The following is a 22,931-nucleotide window of genomic DNA, read 5'->3' on the forward strand; positions in this document are numbered from 1 at the left end:
TTGACCAAAGGGCATTGGAAAAACATATGGAGTAAATCACTATTGTCACATGAGCATGACCAACAATTTTTTAAATCAAGTAATTTGAATTTGTGCAAATCAGAAGGAGTAAAAAAGCCTATTATAAAAAAGTAAAAAGCCTGTATAAAAAAAATAAAAAGTCCGTATATAAAAAGTAAAAAGTCTGTATAAAAAAAGTAAAAAGCATGTATAAAAAAAATAAAAAGTCTGTATATAAAAAGTAAAAACTCTGTATAAAAAAAAGTAAAAAGTCTGTTCACCATGTTTTAAGACCAGATTTTCCCTGGTCTTAATTCTGACGCTGCCTCCTATTTACACCACCATTATAAATAGGGGACAGCGTCAAAATCAATGGGTGTTCCGGCAGAACGCCCACCCCAACACCCATTGCATGCTCCTTTCACGCTACGTGTAGCATGAAACGGGGCCTTATTTACTGAGTGATATTAAGCCACGTTAAGTGGCTTAATGCCGCCTTGTAAATAAGGTAAAGGGGTTATCACCACCAGAACATCACTAAAAGTGACATTCCTGTGGCGTTAGGGGCTTGTGAATATGCACCACTGTATTCACAGCTCAACCATAACCCACTCTCCTGATGAGTGAAACGTTCCTTTGCCCCAGTTTCTCTATGCAAGTCGCTTCTAATCAGGGTATGTTAAACCCCAGTTTTGTTTTCACTTAAAATATCTGTTGTGTAACTTCAAGTATCTCTTCCTGACTTTGGATAACCCATTAGAACGGGGGCGTTCATCCATCTCCAGATAGTTTCGCCCTGGCTTTAAACGCACTCTGATTTCTCGGAGAGTGCATAACCCCTACAGCTAGAATCTTTATTGGGCACTTATCCTAGCAGTAAAACCAGGATGTGTTGACCCTGCTCATCCAAGGATGCTACTGCCTCCAAATGTTCATTACAAATTAGGTACCAGAGCAGCGCTTCTTTCTGTAGTTCCAACCTAGCACAGCCAGTTTCAGTCCCTAATCCAAGAGCCTTCTTCAGGACATTATTTCAGGTAAAGAGATTTCTTGTGCTGGATTAGGAATATTTACAGTCACAGGGATAGCTGCGTTACGCCCACTCTTGGGCTTTAGACACACATTGGCCCCTGGCTCCAGTGCATTAGTACCACAAGAGAACATTGGAAACCACAACAGGAGTCAAGTGAGAAACCAAATCACTGAAAGGAGCACCAGTGCTTTCAGTATGAAGAAGAGCCCTGATTGGTGATTTGATGATAGCTCTTCTACCTCCCCTTGTATATTCTAGTTTTAAGCATCTAGCATTGGAAAACTGGCCTCCAGACCCAGATCACCTCCCTAGGAAGACCAAACAGGCTTAAGAGAAATGTGTCCCGCGAGTAACTCGAGATGCAGCGTAGAAGCTGAGAGTAAAAGGCAGACGGTGAGACAAGGCCCTGAACTCGCTTTGCACCATATGTGCGTCTCGAGCATCAGTGGTTGGCCCATAGTCCAGGGTTCAAAGGTCCATGGCTTGACAGTGTCTTCATCAGGCACGTGATTGTGATGAGAACCTGGAGGATCTGCAAGAAATCCAAGTTCTTGCAGACACAGCTGGTTCCCCAGACATAAAACTAAAATTAAACAGAGCAATGAGAAAGGTATCAGCTATAACCAGAGTCAGTCAATACACCTCCTCCCCAAGCCACCTTCTTGTATTAAGCTAGTGAAATAATGGTTCACTATATCCCATTTTAAGGCCAGCACTTCTAAGGGAAGGCATCAGACATCTGTGGTACCAGGATGTGTGGACAAGAGCTCATGTTCTGAGGAATAGTCTGACCCCTCAGAAGAACAGGGGCTTGGTCTGGGGGTGCCTGGGGTCTGGCGCTCAAGGGTACCCTCAATAATACAAAACTGTGCTTCCAAGCAGACACTATGCAAACTCCATGAATACACAGGCTGTCCCCTCTCCACTGCCTCCTGCTCCCAGGGCCGCACTCACGCCCTCTGGTTCGAACAGCTCCCTCGGTTCAGGCTTTCATCCCTCACAAATAGTTCCCAGGGCATTGCTTCCACTGGGAGAAACCAGAACCATGGCAGCTTTATTTCACAGTCCATTCCATGTTTCCCATCCTACTCCAGTGCTGTTCTTGTTTCATGGCTTCTTTCTTCAGCAGCCCCATACTTCCTCTATTCTCTCAGGAGTCCACCTTTTCCTGTCTTCCAGGTTCTCTCCATAGTCGTTTGTAATACGTAGTCCTGCAAAATCTCATGTATTCCTGCCTCTCTCCCTTCCTCCAACCAAAACAGATCCCATTGCTTCCTTTATGTCATCCTTCCCTGCTTCACACCTTCTCTTCCTACCTGCATCAGTCCCCTCTTGCTCACATCTTCCTCTAATTCATCATTCATTCCTTCACCCACTAAATCCTTCTGTCTTCAACATATATGTTCACCAAGGAAGCCAAGACCAGCTCTCCATCCTTCAAGCCTAACCCACTCTCTTCCTCAGCGATGGAGTTTGTGACCGGGTACCGCGAGCCCATCCTAGACTTCTCTGAGTTGCTCTTCAGCTGGTATCGCAAGTACTTGATGGACCATGCGGACAACCAGGGACTGCGAGCCGAGGAGAAGCAGCAGAAGCTGGAGGACACCATCCGGCAGCTCCCTGCGGACCAGGCGCAATGGGTGGTCCACGTGCTCCGGAATCACAGCCTGAGCTTCCGGGTCAAGAACCCTGACCAGCAGATCCAAGACAAGTTCTACAACGAGGAGGCCCTCAGCCTGGAGGACCTCGACAAGTTCATCAGCTTCGTTAGCCTAACCGGCGACGAACCGGAGGAAGACTGCGAAGGGGAACAGGAGGAAGGTACGTGAGACCTCTGGAGCAGACAGAAGTGTAAGTGAGATTGTTTAATTAGTTACTCTAGAAGGGCACTGTTTTCAATATATGTTCAGATTTTCTTAGGCAGTGACAACTTACAGCTCAAGAGGGGAACAAACATGGCGTCCTCGAAAAACCATATTCATTCATTAAATACTCCTTCTTCTAGATCACATAAACTTGTGTGGCTAGCAGGGGCTGATGCTGTCAAAAAGAGCCCTCCATGTAGGTTTGACAACATCAAGTAGCATACTCTAGCCAGACTTCCATCACTTAAGATAGATGAACCATGCCTTGTTGCCAAACATGGCCACTGGCGGGGACCATGGAAAGTAGAGGTCCGACAAAGGATAGATGACGCGGGCAGGGTGGTGTTTCGGTTTTTGTGGGAGTTTCTGCTATCAGTGTTTTGAAAAGTTACTTATCAGTAGTATAAGTTCTACAGGAACGGATTCATCACCATTAGCAATACTGCCCTTTTCCCAGGGTCCCAATTTGCTCATTTGACAACCATCCCAGAATGTGGTGCAAGCCGCGTCTTAGGTGATTGCCTTCTGAGTAACTATGGGCATATCAGAGGTCATGACAATGATCAAACAATTGTCAAGGTCTCCGACCAGAGTACTGCCCAGAGCTGCCTGAAGTGGAGCCCAACCTATGAAAACATAATCCGAGCAGTGCTGGGCAGGTAGTTTGTGGTTTACGGTCCACAGACAGCAAGCAGTGAGATTTGAGGACTAGAAACTGTGGCCTGTACAACATTTAATGGAAGACAGAAAGGAAGGGCGCTCCATCTGTCTCAACAAACCTAGATTCAGAAAGGTCATTCACATCACACCATATTTATTACACCACACCCATCTTGGGAGGCTTACTCCAAGGGCGCCCCATCTTTTAATGCTGAGAAACTAGGGTTAGCTGCAGAGTTGTTCATGGCTCCGATGCTGGGATAGCTGAGTTACTACCCTTGGACACCCTTCGAGGACCTCAGGACTGTTCTTCCCTAGGGTGCAATGGTGGGCACATATACAATGTACATGCTGGGGCTTCACAATGAGAGATTAAGGTGTTAAAGGTCGAATGGCCTCAAGATTGATGCACCGACCACTGACCAATCCACACGCCCCCTGAGCAAATTCAAACCCGGAACACTTGATCCTCAGGGAGGTCATAGGACCTGGTCATCTATGACGAAGAATGTGAGGTCCACTCTAGGAAGACAGGGCATCACCCATTTGAATAGGACCTCCTCGGTACACTGACAACATCCTAGGTAGACAACGTGACCGACACCCCCCCTTACTGACCAAATGATTTAAAGGTGGCTACGCTAAATGCTTGCACATCAATTCTGTAATATTAGATAGTAAATAAAGAGGTCAAGTATCCAAAGTGAAAAAAGGAAGTCCTTTTAAGTGGTGTTCACCTAAGGTGCAAAATACCGTACTGCAGGACAGTGCGGAACTTGACAATAAAGCACCATGGCACACTCTCTGCTGTTTCTGTAGAATCCTTGATAAGAAAGTTGAACGAAGGAGCAGGTCATTTCAAATTCTCTGTTTAATTCACATCCAAATCCTGTACATGGCATGAACAATTTTGCTATGAAAACAGCCGACACGTGTTTCATCCACAGGACTTTTTCAAGGCTCGAAAAATGTCCAAGTCCTGAATTAGTAGACTGTTATACAAGGCAAATCTGCCACGCTCAATATGTCCTTCCTGCAAGAAGTCAGTTTGTAAAGAAACATGTGAAGCAATTGGGTTGCAATAGAAAAAAATCGAAACCTGGCACTTTTTCCAAGTAACGGCCTGAAGACGCCAAATGTAGGAGAGTCTCATACTTTTGGCATCTTCGGACCGTTACTGGTGTCAGCGGCTTATCATGGTCCTGCTTGGAAAGAGGGCCTGGTTCGGTTTTATTTCATTGACAACCACCATTTGATGATGTTTTTGTGGCGTCTTCGGGTCGTTACTAAGTGTTGGCAGGCGTTTTATTGGTCCTGCTTGGAAAAAGTGCCTGGTTTGAATTTTTTCTTTTGCAACCCCCGCTTGATGAGAAAGAACACCCAGTATGGGTACAAGATGCCCTCCTTGAGGTTTAGAGTTAGACGCCGAATATGAAGGGTTAAAGGAGCAATTGCTGTGGACTCCTTTAGCCATGGGGCAAGGGAGGCTTCCAAGAGGGCTACAAGTGAAACAGAGGTATAAATAAGACATCTATAGATTGTTTAGATGATTGCTGGGGTAAAGGCCTAACTCCTTTCCATATAAGACCCAGCTATGGATGACACAGAACTGGAGAAGATGGTAAGTATACAGTGCCTACAGGTAAGAAGCATTTCCACACCAAAAGCAGACAAGATGGCTTTCACACTCGTATTCTGCGATGAACATCTATGGAATCAAACTGTTCTGTCAGCGTTTGTCGACCTCACCACTGCTTGTTCTCTTCCACCTGCACAGATCAGCCAGACTCACAGGCAGTGCTTAATTTGTAAAAAAGAAAATATATATGTGCCAGGGCTTTCGTCAGGAGGCCACTACAGCTTACACCGCCCATTGACCCTGCGATGCTGCCAGTGATAGGAACAATTCAACTACAAACCATCACACTCCTACAAGTGTGACAGTTCAGACTATTGCAGGCCCCAAAGCTATAGGAATGGCTTGGGCGGCAGGAAATAGTCATTTTTAATGTGTACTGAATTAATAATTAACTTTTGTTGCGGTCATCTCTAAATTAGCCAGGCAGCGCCATCTTGTGGCAGACTGTCACAAGCGCTGGTGTTGACAATTAAGTACCAGTGCCGAGCACCGGGAACCACGTGCTCAAATTAAGCACTGTCCTAGCAGGGTTCAGCTGTATTCCTATACTACAGACTACAAATGAACTGCCTGTCTAAGAGCTCTTCCTGCACAGTGCTTGTTCTTCAACGCTAACGCACTGCTCTTCTCTCCCCTTCCAGAAGAAGACCTGTTCCACTTGGACTACTTCCTACTGGTGACGGACGACACTGGCACCGTCATGGGCATTGACTTTCTCTTCAGTTGCAACTGTCAATGTCCGAAGAAGAAGATGTTGGCGCGGCGGGCATTCAACCTGCTGTGCTACAGCATGGCCTTCCCGATGGCGGCGGGCGAGCCTCACCGGCCAAAGCAGGTCACGACCGGAGACATCGTTGTGCATGGGTGAGGAGGAAAAGCCTGGGCATGGCTTTGGCTAGATTGGGATGTACCTGGTAACAGAAATCTTTATGTTCCTTTACTGTACCCTGGTTTCTGATTGCCCCAGTTATGCTCCACTCGAAGCATTCTTGCACAAAGTCTCTTGAGCTTTTGAGAGAGCATTGTTAGAGGATGGCGAGAACTCGGACATGGGTGAATTCAAACATTCCCATGATCCCCACACACTGGGTTGTTATGCAGAAGTGGGAATCCTAGCAGACTGCCTCATATCCCAGCAGAGTTCTCCCCTTTGCATTATGGTGAATGCAGTTCACAATTAGCGCTTTCTTGAATACTGGGATGTGAGGCCGTGTGCTCTCACCCCACTTCGGTTTAAAAAGGCTCCCTTGAGCCAATGAGCCGACGAGCTTTTGGAGATGCACCTGTAAGAGGTACTGAGGCCTGAAAGAACTGTGGCAGTATTCTCAGCAATGCCTAATAACATTCTTGTTTGATCTCTACTGATGAAGGATAAAATCCAGAAACACACGTATCTAGAGATGAACAGCACTATCTGCCCCATCTATTATGAAATACTACTCTAATATTCACGAAAGTGATACTTTTGTGAACTGCAATGACCATAATGCAAAGGGGTGAACTCTGCTGGGATGTGGGGCAGTGTGCTCCCATCCCCCCACTGGATTTTTATGGTCTGGCTTGACAGCGGAGAGGTCGCCAGACAATTATGTGAGCATCACTAGAGAGGAGCCTTGGCTCCGCCCACATGCTGAGAGCTAGGAGTACATGTTTTGATTGGACTGATGTTGTGTGCTTCCACAAAAAACAGTGCTTGTTCACCATGCAACTGTTGACATGTTGTTTATCCAGCTGCCTAAGCTTGAACTTTCAAGGGCACACACACAACATCATAAAGCTATTACGGCGTTTTAGATAACTAGATAATGTATGTTGTTTTTCACTGGCAGCAGCACAGATGGAGGAGGACAGTCCTTAACTTATATGGATTTTTAGGTCTGGCTTGACGGTGCAACTGTCGCCTGACCTGTTAACCTACACCAATATTCTTCTACAGTTCTTTGCTTCCACACAATAGATATGTATTTGCATGATATTTACTTGTTGTTTATGGCACTGCTCAATGGACATTGGTCCACTGTTAAGCGGCACTTTGTCTTAAATCTCTGGAACACGTCCTTTTCTATAATCGTCAAGCATTCAAGCACACGCGGGCCTCTGCCTTCTGCCACAGAAAGGATGGAGTAGCGTAAGGAAGCCGAAGTGTGTGAGTTTGTAGGTTCACACACATAAGGGCCATCCTAGACCAGGGCGGGGCGGCGCTCCTTATACTTCTAAATCTATCCGCAGCCTTTGACACGGTCGATCATTCTATCCTGATCGACTGTGTCGCATCCTTAGGGGTTAACCACCTGGCTAAAGATCTCCTCGACTCATTTCTGGCCAACCGCACGTAGGCAGTGAAGTTAGATGAATTCTACTCACCTTTCTTCGCCTTACCTTGTGGCGTGCCCCAGGGCTCCTCGTTAAGCCCGACACTATTTAACATATATGTGGCGGACTTGACGAGGGTCATCAAAGCACACGGGTTGTGTCTAACCACCTACGCAGACGACACCCAGCTGGTGCTGGCTGTGCATAGGGATGGACCAGCTGTTGCTTCAAGATTCCAGGAGGGCATGATAGCCATCTGTTCATGGATGTCGAGTTATTGTCTGAAATTAAATTCGGACAAAACCAAGGTTATGACCTTTGGTAACCTTTCCCCGGAATGGTCCTCCATCTGGTGGCCAAGTGAAATGGGTCCACCGCCAGTTCCAGTGGCCAAGGTCAGAAACCTTGGAGTCATGTTCGATGACAGGCTGTTATTCAAACACCATGTGAACACAGTGGTCTCATCCTCCTTCTACATGTTGAGGAAAATAAAGAAGCTACTTCCATATCTGCCAGCATCAGCAGGTAAAACTCTGATTACCGCTCTTGTTTTCTCCAAAATGGATTACGGCAACGCTCTTTTTCACAACACGCAAGACCAGATCCTAAATAAGCTGCAGTCCATCCAAAAGGCGGCAGCCAGAGTCCTACTTGGCATCCCTAAATACCACTCACCCGCTATGGCCATACGTCACTTGCATTGGCTACAAGTCAGAAGCCGGATCAAGTTTAAGGCGCTTTGTATCGCCTATAAGGCCATCAATGATACTGGACCTCGGTTTTTAAAGAACACGTTTCGGATCTATGTCCCTAAAAGATCCCTGCGCTCATCCTCCACCTGTGTCCTACCAGTCCCACGCACGAGAACCTCGACCTGGGGAGACAGACGTTTTCTAGTGGCGACTGCCAGGCTTTGGAACTCCCTCCCACTGGCCATCAAAAAAACCAGCCCTACTCTTATTGTTTTCCGTAAACTACTGAAAACTTGGCTATTTGATCAATGATTCTAACAGCTGGCCTCTTGTCCCAGGAAGTTTCTTATGCGCCGAGACACCCTCGGGTATTTGTTGCGCAATACAAATCACGAAAACATAAACATAAACATCTGAGACATTGTACTAGCAAAGACGGGGGCACTAGTAACAGGACAAACATTTTCCATATACCAATAGGTTTTTAAGTTTAGACAAAACACAAAATTAGCATAGAGAACATTCTGTGTGACATCCAAGAGTGGAACCCATCTCCTCACAGAGCCGCAGCGAGATGCTGCACCGATGCTAGAGACATTGAGTCTAAGTGGATGGTCCTTTCTAGTGGTTCTGGTGCCATGCCTATGGTAGGTGCTCTGAGGCAGTCATTAGATAGCACATTTACACTATAAATGCACCCCCACCTAAAATAGACTTTAAATAACCAATAGGAAGAGAAACGAAAACAATGATAAAATATCCACTTAGAGGTTCTCCTGCAGACCCGTACATCCTAGGTAGAGGGCCGACCTTACATCTACCGCCTCAGCCAACATGAACCTTACATTACCCAATAAGAAGTGAGACTATCCTTAGCAGTTCCATGGGAAGTGACACTAACCTCACACTGTCCAACGAGAAGTGACGCCAACCTCACACCGTCCAATGAGAAGTGACAGCAACCTCACACTGTCAATTGAGAAGTGACACCAACCTCACACTGTCCAACGAGAAGTTACACCAACCTCAGACTGTCCAACGAGAAGTGACACCAACCTCACACTGTCCAACGAGAAGTTACACCAACCTCACACTGTCCAACGAGAAGTTACACCAACCTCACACTGTCCAACGAGAAGTGACACCAACCTCACACTGTCCAACGAGAAGTGGCACCAAACTCACACTGTCCAATGAGAAGTGACACCAACCTCACACTGTCCAACGAGAAGAGACACCAACCTCACACTGTCCAGCGAGAAGTGACACCAACCTCACACTGTACAACAAGAAGTGACTTGCAAACAACAATGACCTGGTCCACTTAGGCAATGTTTTATACTTTCTCAACAAGTGTACAACGTGTTGCAATCCTTTACAACACCAACCTCACACTGTCCAACGAGAAGTGACGCAAACCTCACACTGTCCAATGAGAAGTGACACCAACCGCCTGAGAAGTGACACCAACCACACACTGTCCAACCGGAAGTGGCACCAAACTCACACTGTCCAATGAGAAGTGACACCAACCTCACACTGTCCAATGAGAAGCGACACCAACCTCACACTGTCCAACGAGAAGTGACGCAAACCTCACACTGTCCAATGAGAAGTGACACCAACCGCATGAGAAGTGACACCAACCACACACTGTCCAACCAAAAGTGGCACCAAACTCACACTGTCCAATGAGAAGTGACACCAAACTCACACTGTCCAATGAGAAGTGACGCAAACCTCACACTGTCCAATGAGAAGTGACACCAACCGCATGAGCAGTGACACCAACCACACACTGTCCAATGAGAAGTGACGCAAACCTCACACTGTCCAATGAGAAGTGACACCAAAAGCATGAGAAGTGACACCAACCTCACACTGTCCAATGAGAAGTGACACCAAACTCACACTGTTCAATGAGAAGTGGCACCAAACTCACACTGTCCAATGAGAAGTGAGACTCTGCCCTTACTGTGTTCAATGGAAAGACCTAGGGCCTGATTTAGATATTGGCCGGTGGTCAACTCCGTTGCAAAGATGAAGGATATCCTCCCCCACTGAAATATAAATCCCACTGGATATAATTGGATGTATATTTCAGCGGACGGGATATCTGTCAACGTTGTGACAGAGTACCCCGTCCGCCAAGATCTAAATCAGGCTCCTAGTCAGGCTGTATATTATCCAGAAGGGCATGAGAGCAACATTATATTATCCAATGGGAAGTAAGACATCACTCTGATATTATCCAATGGGAAGTAAGACATCACTCTGATATTATCCAATGGGAAGTAAAACATCACTCTGATATTATCCAAAGGGAAGTAAGACATCCCGCTGATATTATCCAATGGGAAGTAAGACATCACTCTTATATTATCCAATGGGAAGTAAGACATCACTCTGATATTATCCAATGGGAAGTAATACATCACTCTGATATTATCAAAAGGGAAGCGTGCATCTTCTCTACACCCCATGGAACGCAAGGCTCCAACCTCTCAATTTCCAATTTGAAGCTCTACATAAACCTAGAAACTAGAGACATACGTTTTATATCAGCCAGATAACCTCCAGCATGAAACGGGCCTTGTAATGTCAGCTCCCAAACTGGTAGCACCCGTAATAACCAGTGCACCACCCACCAAACCTGCACGGCGAATGGGAATTCATTACTTTGATCTGTTGCTCTTCTCCTGTGTTCTTTAGGTTGTTGGATCAGCTTGTGACCAAGCTGGGCGTGAAGATGGCCAAGAACCCATTGCGCGCCTGGTCGCAGCGCCCGAACTTCGCCTTCCCCGCCATGAGAGTGAAGGGGTGTCACGTATGTAAGAGGCGCAGCTTTGAGACCCAACTGGCTCCATGGTAAGGCAAGACTTTCGCTTAAGGGGCTGGCTGTTCAGCTGTTGATGGGTGCGGGGGCCCAGTATCTAGAGAGATGCCCTCTGGACGCCCAGGTAAGGTGCACATGGAATGGCAGGGTATGCCCCTGGAAGACTGTCCAGAAGTGGCGCACAGAAGAGGTGACTTGCCAACTTGAGGCACATTATCTGTTCATGAAGTATAGTCTGTTATAAGCATAACTACCGACACAGACGAGGTGTTCAAAGGCAATGATACTTAAGAAAATTTGAACCAATGCTTCATGATCTGTAAATTGATATTCCAATGATCACCTTCTCTTATTGCCACTTATTGCAGTCCATGTCAAACTGTGTTCAGTCTTATGGGTGTCTTCTCAGGTTTGTGACCACAAATCCATCCAAGGGAATCTCCTGCTCTAGATGACCCCTTCTGAAAAAAAAATTCAATCTCCCCATCAGCAAAGTCTTCTGGAATACCTTCAGAGGCATCCGACATATGGTTGGTGGTTGAGAATCTGTGGTACGCAACTACTCCAGGGAGCCCCACTTTTAGACCAGCACGCGCAGTAGGGGTTGAACAACTGAGCGCATCTGACTCAGAGCACCTGAGGTTGATAAATAGCCCCGCCACCAGACGAGTCTCATTGACCGTGATATATTGTGTTGAAAAAATCAGGTTGCACCAAATGATGTCATCACTGTCCTATAACCTGGAGCAATATTTCACAACTCAGCAGTGGTAGCTGTTGAAAGGTTCCCTTAATTCACCCTTTTTCCGAGGACTGTAAGAGGTCAAACGCCCCTCTGGCAATGCCTCCCCTGCCTGACTGACAATCCCTCTTCCTGTACAGTACAAGATGTAAGGCTGTCCTTTACTGCTCCGAGCGATGCAGGAAGATCGACTGGAAGAAGAGCCCTGAGGACGTTAGCCACCAGTACTGGTGCGAGAAGATGCGCGGGTATATGAGCCACGTCCAGGAGCTGTCTGACTTCCCCTTCAAATATACAGCTGGTAAGACATCGCAAGCCTGTGGACCACCACAGCTGCAAGCCGCTGTCCTTTACATATGGCTATCTTTATTTGTCATTCAACATCTTTTCTTTCTCTAGGTGGTGTCATTTAGGTCAGCATGGTCATTGCTCTACCTTCCTCCTTGGATTTCCATCTGGCCGTCCCCCATCTCCCATCTCAACTCTCTGTTCTCACCCTCACCTTCTGCCTTGGTATCCCTAAGGTTAATTCCACCTTGGCTCTTCACAACCCCTTTAACCACCTTATTGTGTCCTGAGCTCCTCTTCTATCTCACATTTCTTCCCACTCAGGGTTGCATGACCTCCTCTTGCACCTCCCATCTCAATGTCACATGGTCCCACCGTCTCAGTAGCTGCTGACATTCCATTGCGCCTTCGTGTACTCTTCTCGATCGCGTCCACTCACACTGTCACATCCTCGCCTTTTTCGTCCGCAGAAATATAAATCCCATTATATCCTATGGAATTTATATTTAATCGAACAGGATATCTGTCACCATGGTGAAGGAGTAACCCTTCCACCAATATCCATATAAGGCCTTTAGTAACTCATGCTTTACTCTACCTCCTCACTGACATCTCAGGTCAGTCACACCTCAGTGTTTCATGATCTCAACCCCCTTCAATGTCACATGATATCCGCAGTCACCTGAGGCCTCATCATCCCTCCCGTGTATAATGGAACTTCACGTATGTCATTCATAATGCCACTTTCCCTCTGGCATTCAAGATGGTACAATGACATAAAGAAGGGGGGACCACGCACTAATTCGCTAGACTACATTGGGGTTGAGACCCAGAGGGGTGTTCCTAAAGGCTGAAAATGTGGGCTTAAGTGGGGTTTTTACTCTTTCAAAAGAATACCTTCTGCAGCATTCAAATAATCTTAGTGACTATAAGCAAGGGGTGATTTACTCACTTGTAAATGAATATTGGAGCCCATTAAATAATGCTTGAAATGACAATTATTCAGATTTTTATCTGGGACAAATACAAACAAATTACAATAAAGCAGTAAAATGTTATATATTTTTATTTCATATGCAGAGACAGATCGAAGTCTATGTTAATTATATGCTTCCTGCAAAGAATTAAAAATAATATGGCGAAGGGAACTAGGGAGTGTGTGCATGCAAGTTTGGAAGCTCCTTGTACTGCTAGTAAAATTCCTACATGATTTACTGAAAGCGGGCCACAGGACCACGTGATCTACACGTCAAGAGATATGAATAACAGTTTTGGCTTAGAAAAACATTACAAGCCTTCTTCAGCAGAAGAACAAAGTTAAATATGTTGCATGCTTTTCTGCAACAGGAATGGAATGAGTCAGGGCGTGGGAGTGAATACTGGTACTGTGTTGTGTAGGGACTTTAAGACTTGAGAAAGTGTGCCTCTAGTTGTTGGTGTGCAGGTCTAAGTCTTAGGATAAGGTGGGAAAAGTGGCAATGAAGAACTTGCTGATCCTCTAAGAGTCTCAAGGCGCTGGGGGGAGGGGGATGCTACTCGAAGAGCCAGGTCTTGAGCAGTCGTCTGAAGGCCAGCAGGTCCTGGGTCTTACGTAGGCCGGTAGGGAGAGTGTTCCAGGTCTTGGCAGCGAGGTAGGAGAAGGATCTGCCGCCGGCAGTGGTTTTCCGGATGTGTGGAACTGTGGCGAGGTTGGCTGAGGGGAGGGTGCGGGTGGGGGTGTAGAAGCTGAGGCGACCATTAAGGTATGCTGGTCCGGCGTTGTGTAGGGCTTTGTGTGCGTGGATGAGGAGTTTGAAGGTGATCCTCTTGTTGACGGGGAGCAAATGCAGGTCTCTCAGGTGGGGTGTGATGTGGTTGCGTCGGGGGACATCAAGACCAGTCATGCCGAGGCGTTCTGGATGCGTTGGAGCCGTCTCAGGAGCTTAATTGTTGTTCCTGTGTAGAGGGTGTTCCCGTAGTCCAGTCTGCTGGTGACAAGGTCCTGGGTGACGGTTTTCCTCGTGCCTTAGGGGATCCACTTGAAAATCCTGCAGAGCATTCGGAGGGTGTTGAAGCAGGAAGCGGAGAAGGCATTGACCTGCTTGGTCATGGAGAGGGCAGAGTCGAGGAGGACCCCCAGATTGCGTGCGTGGTCGGTGGGCTCTGGGGGTGGTTCAGCGATGTTGGCCACCAGGAGTCGTCCCAGGCTGAGGGGGTGGAGCTGAGGATGAGGACCTCCGTCTTGTCAGAGTTCAGCTTCAGCCTGCTGTGCTTCATCCATTCGGCGACGGCCTTCATTCCCCTGTGGAGGTTGCTTTGGCGGTGAGAGGGTCTTCGGTGAGGGAGATGATCAGTTGGGTGTCGTCGGCATAGGAGATGATGTTGAGGCTGTGCTGTTGGGCGATGTGGGCGAGCGGTGCCATGTAGATGTTGAACAGCATTGAGCTGAGAGAGGATCCCTGTGGAACGCCGCAGATGATCTCGGTGGTCTTGGAGTGGAAGGGTGGGAGGTGGACGCTCTGGGATCTGCCGGAGAGGGAGGATGTGGTCCAGGCCAGGGCCTTCTCTTGGATTCTGGCGTCATGGAGACGTGCTGTTAGGGTGTGGTGGCAGACTGTGTCGAAGGCGGCCGATAAGTCCAGAAGGATGAGGGTGTCTGTTTCTCCTTTGTCCATGAAGATCCTGATGTCGTTGGTGGCGGCGATGAGGGCGGTCTCGGTGCTGTGGTTGCTGCGGAAGCCGGATTGGGAAGGGTCCAGGATGTTGTTATCTTCGAAGTAGCGGGTCAGCTGGCTGTTGACGATCTTCTCCGTGACTTTCGCTGGGAAAGGGAGCAGGGAGATGGGCTGGAAGTTCTTGAGGTCCTCCGGGTCCGCCTTGGGTTTATTCAGTAGGGCGTTGATCTCTGCGTGCTTCCAGCTCTCCGGGAAGGTTGCTGTCTCGAAGGAGATGTCGATTGTTTTCCGGAGATGGTGTGCGATGGCTGTGCTGGCTTTGTTGAAAACGTGGTGTGGGCATGGGTAAGAAGGGGATCCGGAGTGGATGGAGTTCATGGTCATGGTGGTGTCTTCGTCCCTGACGTTGGACCAGGCGTTCAGACGGCTGGTGCGGGTGGTGGTTGCAGGGGTGTTGGACTCTTCGGCGGAGGCGGTGGTGGCAGTGTTGAAGCTGTCGTGGATGTTGGTGATCTTGCGGTGAAAGAAGGTGGCCAGTGGTCGCACAGGTCTTGCAATGGGGGAATGTCGTTGGTGTTGGAGCTGGGGTTGGAGAGTTCTTTCACAATGTTGAAGAGCTCTTTGCTGTTGTGTGCGTTGCTGTCTAGGCGGTCCTTGAAGGCAATCCTTGGTGTTCCTGATGAGTTGGTGGTGTCTGCGGGTGGCGCTCTTGTGGGCTGTGTAGCTGTCTGGTGTTCGGTCGCGGAGCCAGCTCTTCTCCAGCTTCCGGCAGGCGAGCTTGGAGGTCCGGAGGTCTTCGGTGAAGCATGTGGCTTTCTTGTTGGTGTGGCTGGCGGCGGGTGTCCTGAGTGGGGCGAGGGTGTCGGCGCAGTCGTTGATCCACTGTTTGAGGTTGATGGCGGCGGTGTTGGCGTTGGTGGGGTCGGCGGGTGGTCCCAAGGCGAGGGTGGTGGTCAGTTTGTCCTCGGTGACCTTGCCCCAGCAGCGGCGTGGCATCTGTTGGGTGCGGTGGTGTGTGGTGGGTTTCCTAAAGGTGAAATGGACGCAACTGTGGTCGGTCCAGTGGTGAGGGTGTCGTCGGTGTTGGTTGAGACTCTGAGGGTGTTCTTGTGGATGATGGTGATTCCCCCTCCCACTCCGTTAGTGCAGTCTCTGCTGGAGATCTTGTAGCCTTCTGGGATGGCTATGGCGATGTCTGGTGCCGGGGTGGTGTTCAGCCAGGTCTCCCGTCAGGAAGGCGACGTCGGGGGCGATTGAGTCGAGGAGGTCCAAGAGTTCGATGGCGTGCTTGCGTGCAGAGCGGGTGTTAAAGAGGATGCATCGGAGGTGATTGCATTCTCTGGAGGATGGTTTGGTGGGCCGGATGCTGGTGAAGCTGCCATTCCGGCAGGTGAAGGATCATTGGGTGCACTTCGGGGTGGCCCGGTAGCAGAAGTGAATGCATCCTGGGTTGAGTGCCTGGAGGGTGCTGGCGTCATAGTGCAGTCCGGTGTTTTGGTGGCCCCGGGGTCAGGGGTTCTGGCGCTGGGCGCGGTCCAGGTGCGGACGGGCGCAGACGAGCTCGCCTTTGGCACGCCTTTGGCGCGCAATCGCCGTGCCCACTGCGCGCAATAAAGATTAAATCAGCTCTTCCTCTGGGCACTCACACACAGCTGTTCTGAAGTGCTGGGTGAGCAGACATCCCTGGCATGAATGGTTCCGCACCATCCCTGGCATGAATGGTTCCACACCATCCCTGGCATGAATGCTTCCACTCCATCGCTGGTATGAATGGTTCCGCACCATCCCTGGCATGAATGGTTCCACACCATCACTGGCATGAATGGGTCCACACCATCCCTGGCATGAATGGTTCCACACCACCCCTGGCATACTTTAGGTTTCCTCACTCCTCTGTAGCGCTGCTGTAATCATTCTGATAGAGATAGTCAGTGATTTGGAAGATCAGCAGTACATACTGCTGACCAATGCAAGTGACAGCATTGCTCCCTCTCTTTCAGAAGTGACCAGCGACATCTTCGATAAGGAGATGTTTCTGGCTTCCAGGGATCTGAACACAGGATACTGGGCCAAGGAAAGCATGAACGACGCGGGGGTGCGCCACGGCCAGGAAAAGCGCTCCTGGTTCCCGCCAGGTGAGTCCGGCGAGTTCCTCCACATTAAAGGTCTTTATATGTGAAACTGGACTTGAAGTCCTTCCCATTGAGTGTTCGACGAAAATTGGATTACAAATCAACCTCATATCTCTTTGCAGTTCTGCTACCCTGTGAGTGAGACAAACCAAGCTGCCATCTGGCCTAATGTGTGCCTTGAATCTCTTGTTTTTATCTTCATACAGAGAAGACTGGCCCCTACCACCCTCTCAAGAAAGATGAGGAAATTCTGCTTGGCAGCTTCCCAGCAGAAATGGCCAGCACCAAGGCACCACATGGTGAGTCGGCACAGGCACAGAAATAGAGAAAAAAGGTACAAGTGCAAGTCTTGTTCCCAAACTCTGGAACTTCCTCCCGCTTCCCTTAGAAGTCAGACGCCGGCTTCAGGAAACTTCTTAAAACCCCCTTTCCTGGAGCAGGGGCTCTAACTATATAGGTCCTGTGGGTATTCGGAGAGGTTGTTGCAATAAGCGCCGGGAGGCTATGTGCTATATAAAAACAACTTGAATTGAAGTACAAAGATGTCATGATCTATCCTGCGGAAGAGGCGAGGGGAACTATTTGGCCTCCTCCTCCATTGCAAGCCAGTGCCCAGCCTCCTCGCCTCCTGCCTGCATTGGTTTTCCAGTGGTGCCTTCCCCCCTGCACCAGTTGCAATTCTGGCACTGGATGGGAGCCACAACAGGAGAGCCTGCGAGGAACAAGGCCTGGTTCGCCCTGAGCTCACTGGTCCTGAAGTTTGCAGAGATCCGCAAGGGGTTGGAGAGAAGGCTGCAGGGGTAGGAAGAACCCACAGCTGCCAGGGAGAAGGTGGTAGATGCATCCATGGCAACATTGTACAGCTAGAAAGTGTGAGATTTTGAAATAAAAACCAGGGGGATGTATTTTCCGCTATTGACTTATATTTTTGTAGAGGTTATTTTATCCAGGAGAGAGCTAAGATAAAACCATTTTGGAGTGGAAGTGAGCGAAGTGGAGAGGAGTGAAACAGTACTTTGGAGAAAAACCAGAGGAAATATTGCCTCTCCCTTTGTTTAACCACACCTTCTTGCTTTTGTGTTTAGCCCTTAGCTGAGGAAACAACCTTTACATCGTGGATTTTACACTGCGATGCAATCACAACGCCGTCATTACAATGACTGCGTTCTTACCACGCAGTGCCATTACTACGCAAGTCATTACATCGACTTGCAGTAGATGACGCCGTAACATAAGGAATAGTATAGTTTACTATTCCAGCACCTTCCCTACTGTTACGCAGGCTGGAGTTGGAATAGTTTTTTTGTGAAAATCTGTTTATTAGCATAGTGATTAGAGCAACAGTACAGAGTTATTATTGTATGTCTAAACCAGAATGAGGTGTGCTCCTGTAGGCATGATATCAGCAGTTACATTATACATTTTGTGTTTTGTTGTATTTCTGAATAAGTGAACAAACCCCTTAAGAACTGGAAAAATCCCACCCTCCGCCCTCAAAAATCCCCCCCGACACTCCTACTATATGCGTATATAAACCAGATCGTACTTGGCTGAACCCATAGGTCCATTCTTTCCAGTAGTATTATTTTATACAGTCAGTCAGGGACATCAGCAATAACATCACGGGGTATCCCGTATCATTGTCCAGTGCACCACGTTTGGGTACGGTACATGGATGCCCAGCAACGTAGGAGACAGTTCAATGCAGAGGTATCGAATCCACAGACTCCCCATCTCCCCCTGCTTCGAGCATCCCCAGTATGTCAAACCAGTCCAGTGAAATCGGCGTTTTTCTGAGGCCCCTGCGTTCTTCGCGCTGGCCTTCCGCGTTCTTCTTTGAGGGATGTTTGGGTGATCTATATATATATATATATATATATATATATTTTTGTATTCCAATACGCCCTTGCGCTCAGGCGGGCACTCCCAGTGCCCCAGCATTGGTTTCCTCGAGGCAACACACATCCTTTTAGCCTTCAATAATTGCCATGTCCGACGCGTTTCGAGGACCCCGCCTCTTAATCATGGACTGCTTACGGCAAACAAGGAAGGGCTCACCTGAAATTTCAGTTCGTTTTTATTAGCAACCACTGGGCGTGGCTCACGTTGTTGGCCACATATGCATGCTGGTACTAGTAGTTGCATTCAGGTAAGTATAAGTGTTCTACCTGTAGTAGGTTTCCTTGTTCCTGTCAATAAAAGCACTTTAGTAACCTGTAGTAGGTAGGCTGCCAGTTTGTGTGTCAATATTCGCCATGGGACATCGTTCCTGTAGAGCGGAGTTCTTCTCCTCCCCAGACTTTCACTTTGGAAATGGTGCTCAAGCCTGTTACCACGGCTCGGGCAGCCGCGTTAAATTTTTGTATTCCAATACGCCCTTGCGCTCAGGCGGGCACTCCCAGTGCCCCAGCATTGGTTTCCTCGAGGCAACACACATCCTTTTAGCCTTCAATAATTGCCATGTCCGACGCGTTTCGAGGACCCCGCCTCTTAATCATGGACTGCTTACGGCAAACAAGGAAGGGCTCACCTGAAATTTCAGTTCGTTTTTATTAGCAACCACTGGGCGTGGCTCACGTTGTTGGCCACATATGCATGCTGGTACTAGTAGTTGCATTCAGGTAAGTATAAGTGTTCTACCTGTAGTAGGTTTCCTTGTTCCTGTCAATAAAAGCACTTTAGTAACCTGTAGTAGGTAGGCTGCCAGTTTGTGTGTCAATATTCGCCATGGGACATCGTTCCTGTAGAGCGGAGTTCTTCTCCTCCCCAGACTTTCACTTTGGAAATGGTGCTCAAGCCTGTTACCACGGCTCGGGCAGCCGCGTTAAATTTTTGTATTCCAATACGCCCTTGCGCTCAGGCGGGCACTCCCAGTGCCCCAGCATTGGTTTCCTCGAGGCAACACACATCCTTTTAGCCTTCAATAATTGCCATGTCCGACGCGTTTCGAGGACCCCGCCTCTTAATCATGGACTGCTTACGGCAAACAAGGAAGGGCTCACCTGAAATTTCAGTTCGTTTTTATTAGCAACCACTGGGCGTGGCTCACGTTGTTGGCCACATATGCATGCTGGTACTAGTAGTTGCATTCAGGTAAGTATAAGTGTTCTACCTGTAGTAGGTTTCCTTGTTCCTGTCAATAAAAGCACTTTAGTAACCTGTAGTAGGTAGGCTGCCAGTTTGTGTGTCAATATTCGCCATGGGACATCGTTCCTGTAGAGCGGAGTTCTTCTCCTCCCCAGACTTTCACTTTGGAAATGGTGCTCAAGCCTGTTACCACGGCTCGGGCAGCCGCGTTAAATTTTTGTATTCCAATACGCCCTTGCGCTCAGGCGGGCACTCCCAGTGCCCCAGCATTGGTTTCCTCGAGGCAACACACATCCTTTTAGCCTTCAATAATTGCCATGTCCGACGCGTTTCGAGGACCCCGCCTCTTAATCATGGACTGCTTACGGCAAACCAGGAAGGGCTCACCTGAAATTTCAGTTCGTTTTTATTAGCAACCACTGGGCGTGGCTCACGTTGTTGGCCACATATGCATGCTGGTACTAGTAGTTGCATTCAGGTAAGTATAAGTGTTCTACCTGTAGTAGGTTTCCTTGTTCCTGTCAATAAAAGCACTTTAGTAACCTGTAGTAGGTAGGCTGCCAGTTTGTGTGTCAATATTCGCCATGGGACATCGTTCCTGTAGAGCGGAGTTCTTCTCCTCCCCAGACTTTCACTTTGGAAATGGTGCTCAAGCCTGTTACCACGGCTCGGGCAGCCGCGTTAAATTTTTGTATTCCAATACGCCCTTGCGCTCAGGCGGGCACTCCCAGTGCCCCAGCATTGGTTTCCTCGAGGCAACACACATCCTTTTAGCCTTCAATAATTGCCATGTCCGACGCGTTTCGAGGACCCCGCCTCTTAATCATGGACTGCTTACGGCAAACAAGGAAGGGCTCACCTGAAATTTCAGTTCGTTTTTATTAGCAACCACTGGGCGTGGCTCACGTTGTTGGCCACATATGCATGCTGGTACTAGTAGTTGCATTCAGGTAAGTATAAGTGTTCTACCTGTAGTAGGTTTCCTTGTTCCTGTCAATAAAAGCACTTTAGTAACCTGTAGTAGGTAGGCTGCCAGTTTGTGTGTCAATATTCGCCATGGGACATCGTTCCTGTAGAGCGGAGTTCTTCTCCTCCCCAGACTTTCACTTTGGAAATGGTGCTCAAGCCTGTTACCACGGCTCGGGCAGCCGCGTTAAATTTTTGTATTCCAATACGCCCTTGCGCTCAGGCGGGCACTCCCAGTGCCCCAGCATTGGTTTCCTCGAGGCAACACACATCCTTTTAGCCTTCAATAATTGCCATGTCCGACGCGTTTCGAGGACCCCGCCTCTTAATCATGGACTGCTTACGGCAAACAAGGAAGGGCTCACCTGAAATTTCAGTTCGTTTTTATTAGCAACCACTGGGCGTGGCTCACGTTGTTGGCCACATATGCATGCTGGTACTAGTAGTTGCATTCAGGTAAGTATAAGTGTTCTACCTGTAGTAGGTTTCCTTGTTCCTGTCAATAAAAGCACTTTAGTAACCTGTAGTAGGTAGGCTGCCAGTTTGTGTGTCAATATTCGCCATGGGACATCGTTCCTGTAGAGCGGAGTTCTTCTCCTCCCCAGACTTTCACTTTGGAAATGGTGCTCAAGCCTGTTACCACGGCTCGGGCAGCCGCGTTAAATTTTTGTATTCCAATACGCCCTTGCGCTCAGGCGGGCACTCCCAGTGCCCCAGCATTGGTTTCCTCGAGGCAACACACATCCTTTTAGCCTTCAATAATTGCCATGTCCGACGCGTTTCGAGGACCCCGCCTCTTAATCATGGACTGCTTACGGCAAACAAGGAAGGGCTCACCTGAAATTTCAGTTCGTTTTTATTAGCAACCACTGGGAGTGCCCGCCTGAGCGCAAGGGCGTATTGGAATACAAAAATTTAACGCGGCTGCCCGAGCCGTGGTAACAGGCTTGAGCACCATTTCCAAAGTGAAAGTCTGGGGAGGAGAAGAACTCCGCTCTACAGGAACGATGTCCCATGGCGAATATTGACACACAAACTGGCAGCCTACCTACTACAGGTTACTAAAGTGCTTTTATTGACAGGAACAAGGAAACCTACTACAGGTAGAACACTTATACTTACCTGAATGCAACTACTAGTACCAGCATGCATATGTGGCCAACAACGTGAGCCACGCCCAGTGGTTGCTAATAAAAACGAACTGAAATTTCAGGTGAGCCCTTCCTTGTTTGCCGTAAGCAGTCCATGATTAAGAGGCGGGGTCCTCGAAACGCGTCGGACATGGCAATTATTGAAGGCTAAAAGGATGTGTGTTGCCTCGAGGAAACCAATGCTGGGGCACTGGGAGTGCCCGCCTGAGCGCAAGGGCGTATTGGAATACAAAAATTTAACGCGGCTGCCCGAGCCGTGGTAACAGGCTTGAGCACCATTTCCAAAGTGAAAGTCTGGGGAGGAGAAGAACTCCGCTCTACAGGAACGATGTCCCATGGCGAATATTGACACACAAACTGGCAGCCTACCTACTACAGGTTACTAAAGTGCTTTTATTGACAGGAACAAGGAAACCTACTACAGGTAGAACACTTATACTTACCTGAATGCAACTACTAGTACCAGCATGCATATGTGGCCAACAACGTGAGCCACGCCCAGTGGTTGCTAATAAAAACGAACTGAAATTTCAGGTGAGCCCTTCCTTGTTTGCCGTAAGCAGTCCATGATTAAGAGGCGGGGTCCTCGAAACGCGTCGGACATGGCAATTATTGAAGGCTAAAAGGATGTGTGTTGCCTCGAGGAAACCAATGCTGGGGCACTGGGAGTGCCCGCCTGAGCGCAAGGGCGTATTGGAATACAAAAATTTAACGCGGCTGCCCGAGCCGTGGTAACAGGCTTGAGCACCATTTCCAAAGTGAAAGTCTGGGGAGGAGAAGAACTCCGCTCTACAGGAACGATGTCCCATGGCGAATATTGACACACAAACTGGCAGCCTACCTACTACAGGTTACTAAAGTGCTTTTATTGAC

General features: G+C 48.4%; 1 protein-coding gene across 1 annotated transcript in view; it reads left to right on the forward strand.

Annotated features, from left to right (window-relative positions):
* The first annotated feature begins 2,499 nt into the window (after nucleotides 1-2,499).
* ZMYND15 (zinc finger MYND-type containing 15) overlaps nucleotides 2,500-22,931 on the forward strand; it is a 77,108-nt gene continuing 56,676 nt past the window's right edge. Inside the window, exons 1-6 of the mRNA XM_086946633.1 lie at nucleotides 2,500-2,854; nucleotides 5,839-6,061; nucleotides 10,915-11,070; nucleotides 11,921-12,081; nucleotides 16,723-16,857; nucleotides 17,061-17,153. Of these exons, the coding sequence (XP_086802759.1) occupies nucleotides 2,500-2,854; nucleotides 5,839-6,061; nucleotides 10,915-11,070; nucleotides 11,921-12,081; nucleotides 16,723-16,857; nucleotides 17,061-17,153 (1,123 nt within the window). The remainder of the gene's footprint in view (nucleotides 2,855-5,838; nucleotides 6,062-10,914; nucleotides 11,071-11,920; nucleotides 12,082-16,722; nucleotides 16,858-17,060; nucleotides 17,154-22,931) is intronic.

Source organism: Lissotriton vulgaris, chromosome 12 (assembly GCF_964263255.1).
Source record: "Lissotriton vulgaris chromosome 12, aLisVul1.2, whole genome shotgun sequence".
In the NCBI taxonomy this organism is placed as follows: domain Eukaryota; kingdom Metazoa; phylum Chordata; class Amphibia; order Caudata; family Salamandridae; genus Lissotriton; species Lissotriton vulgaris.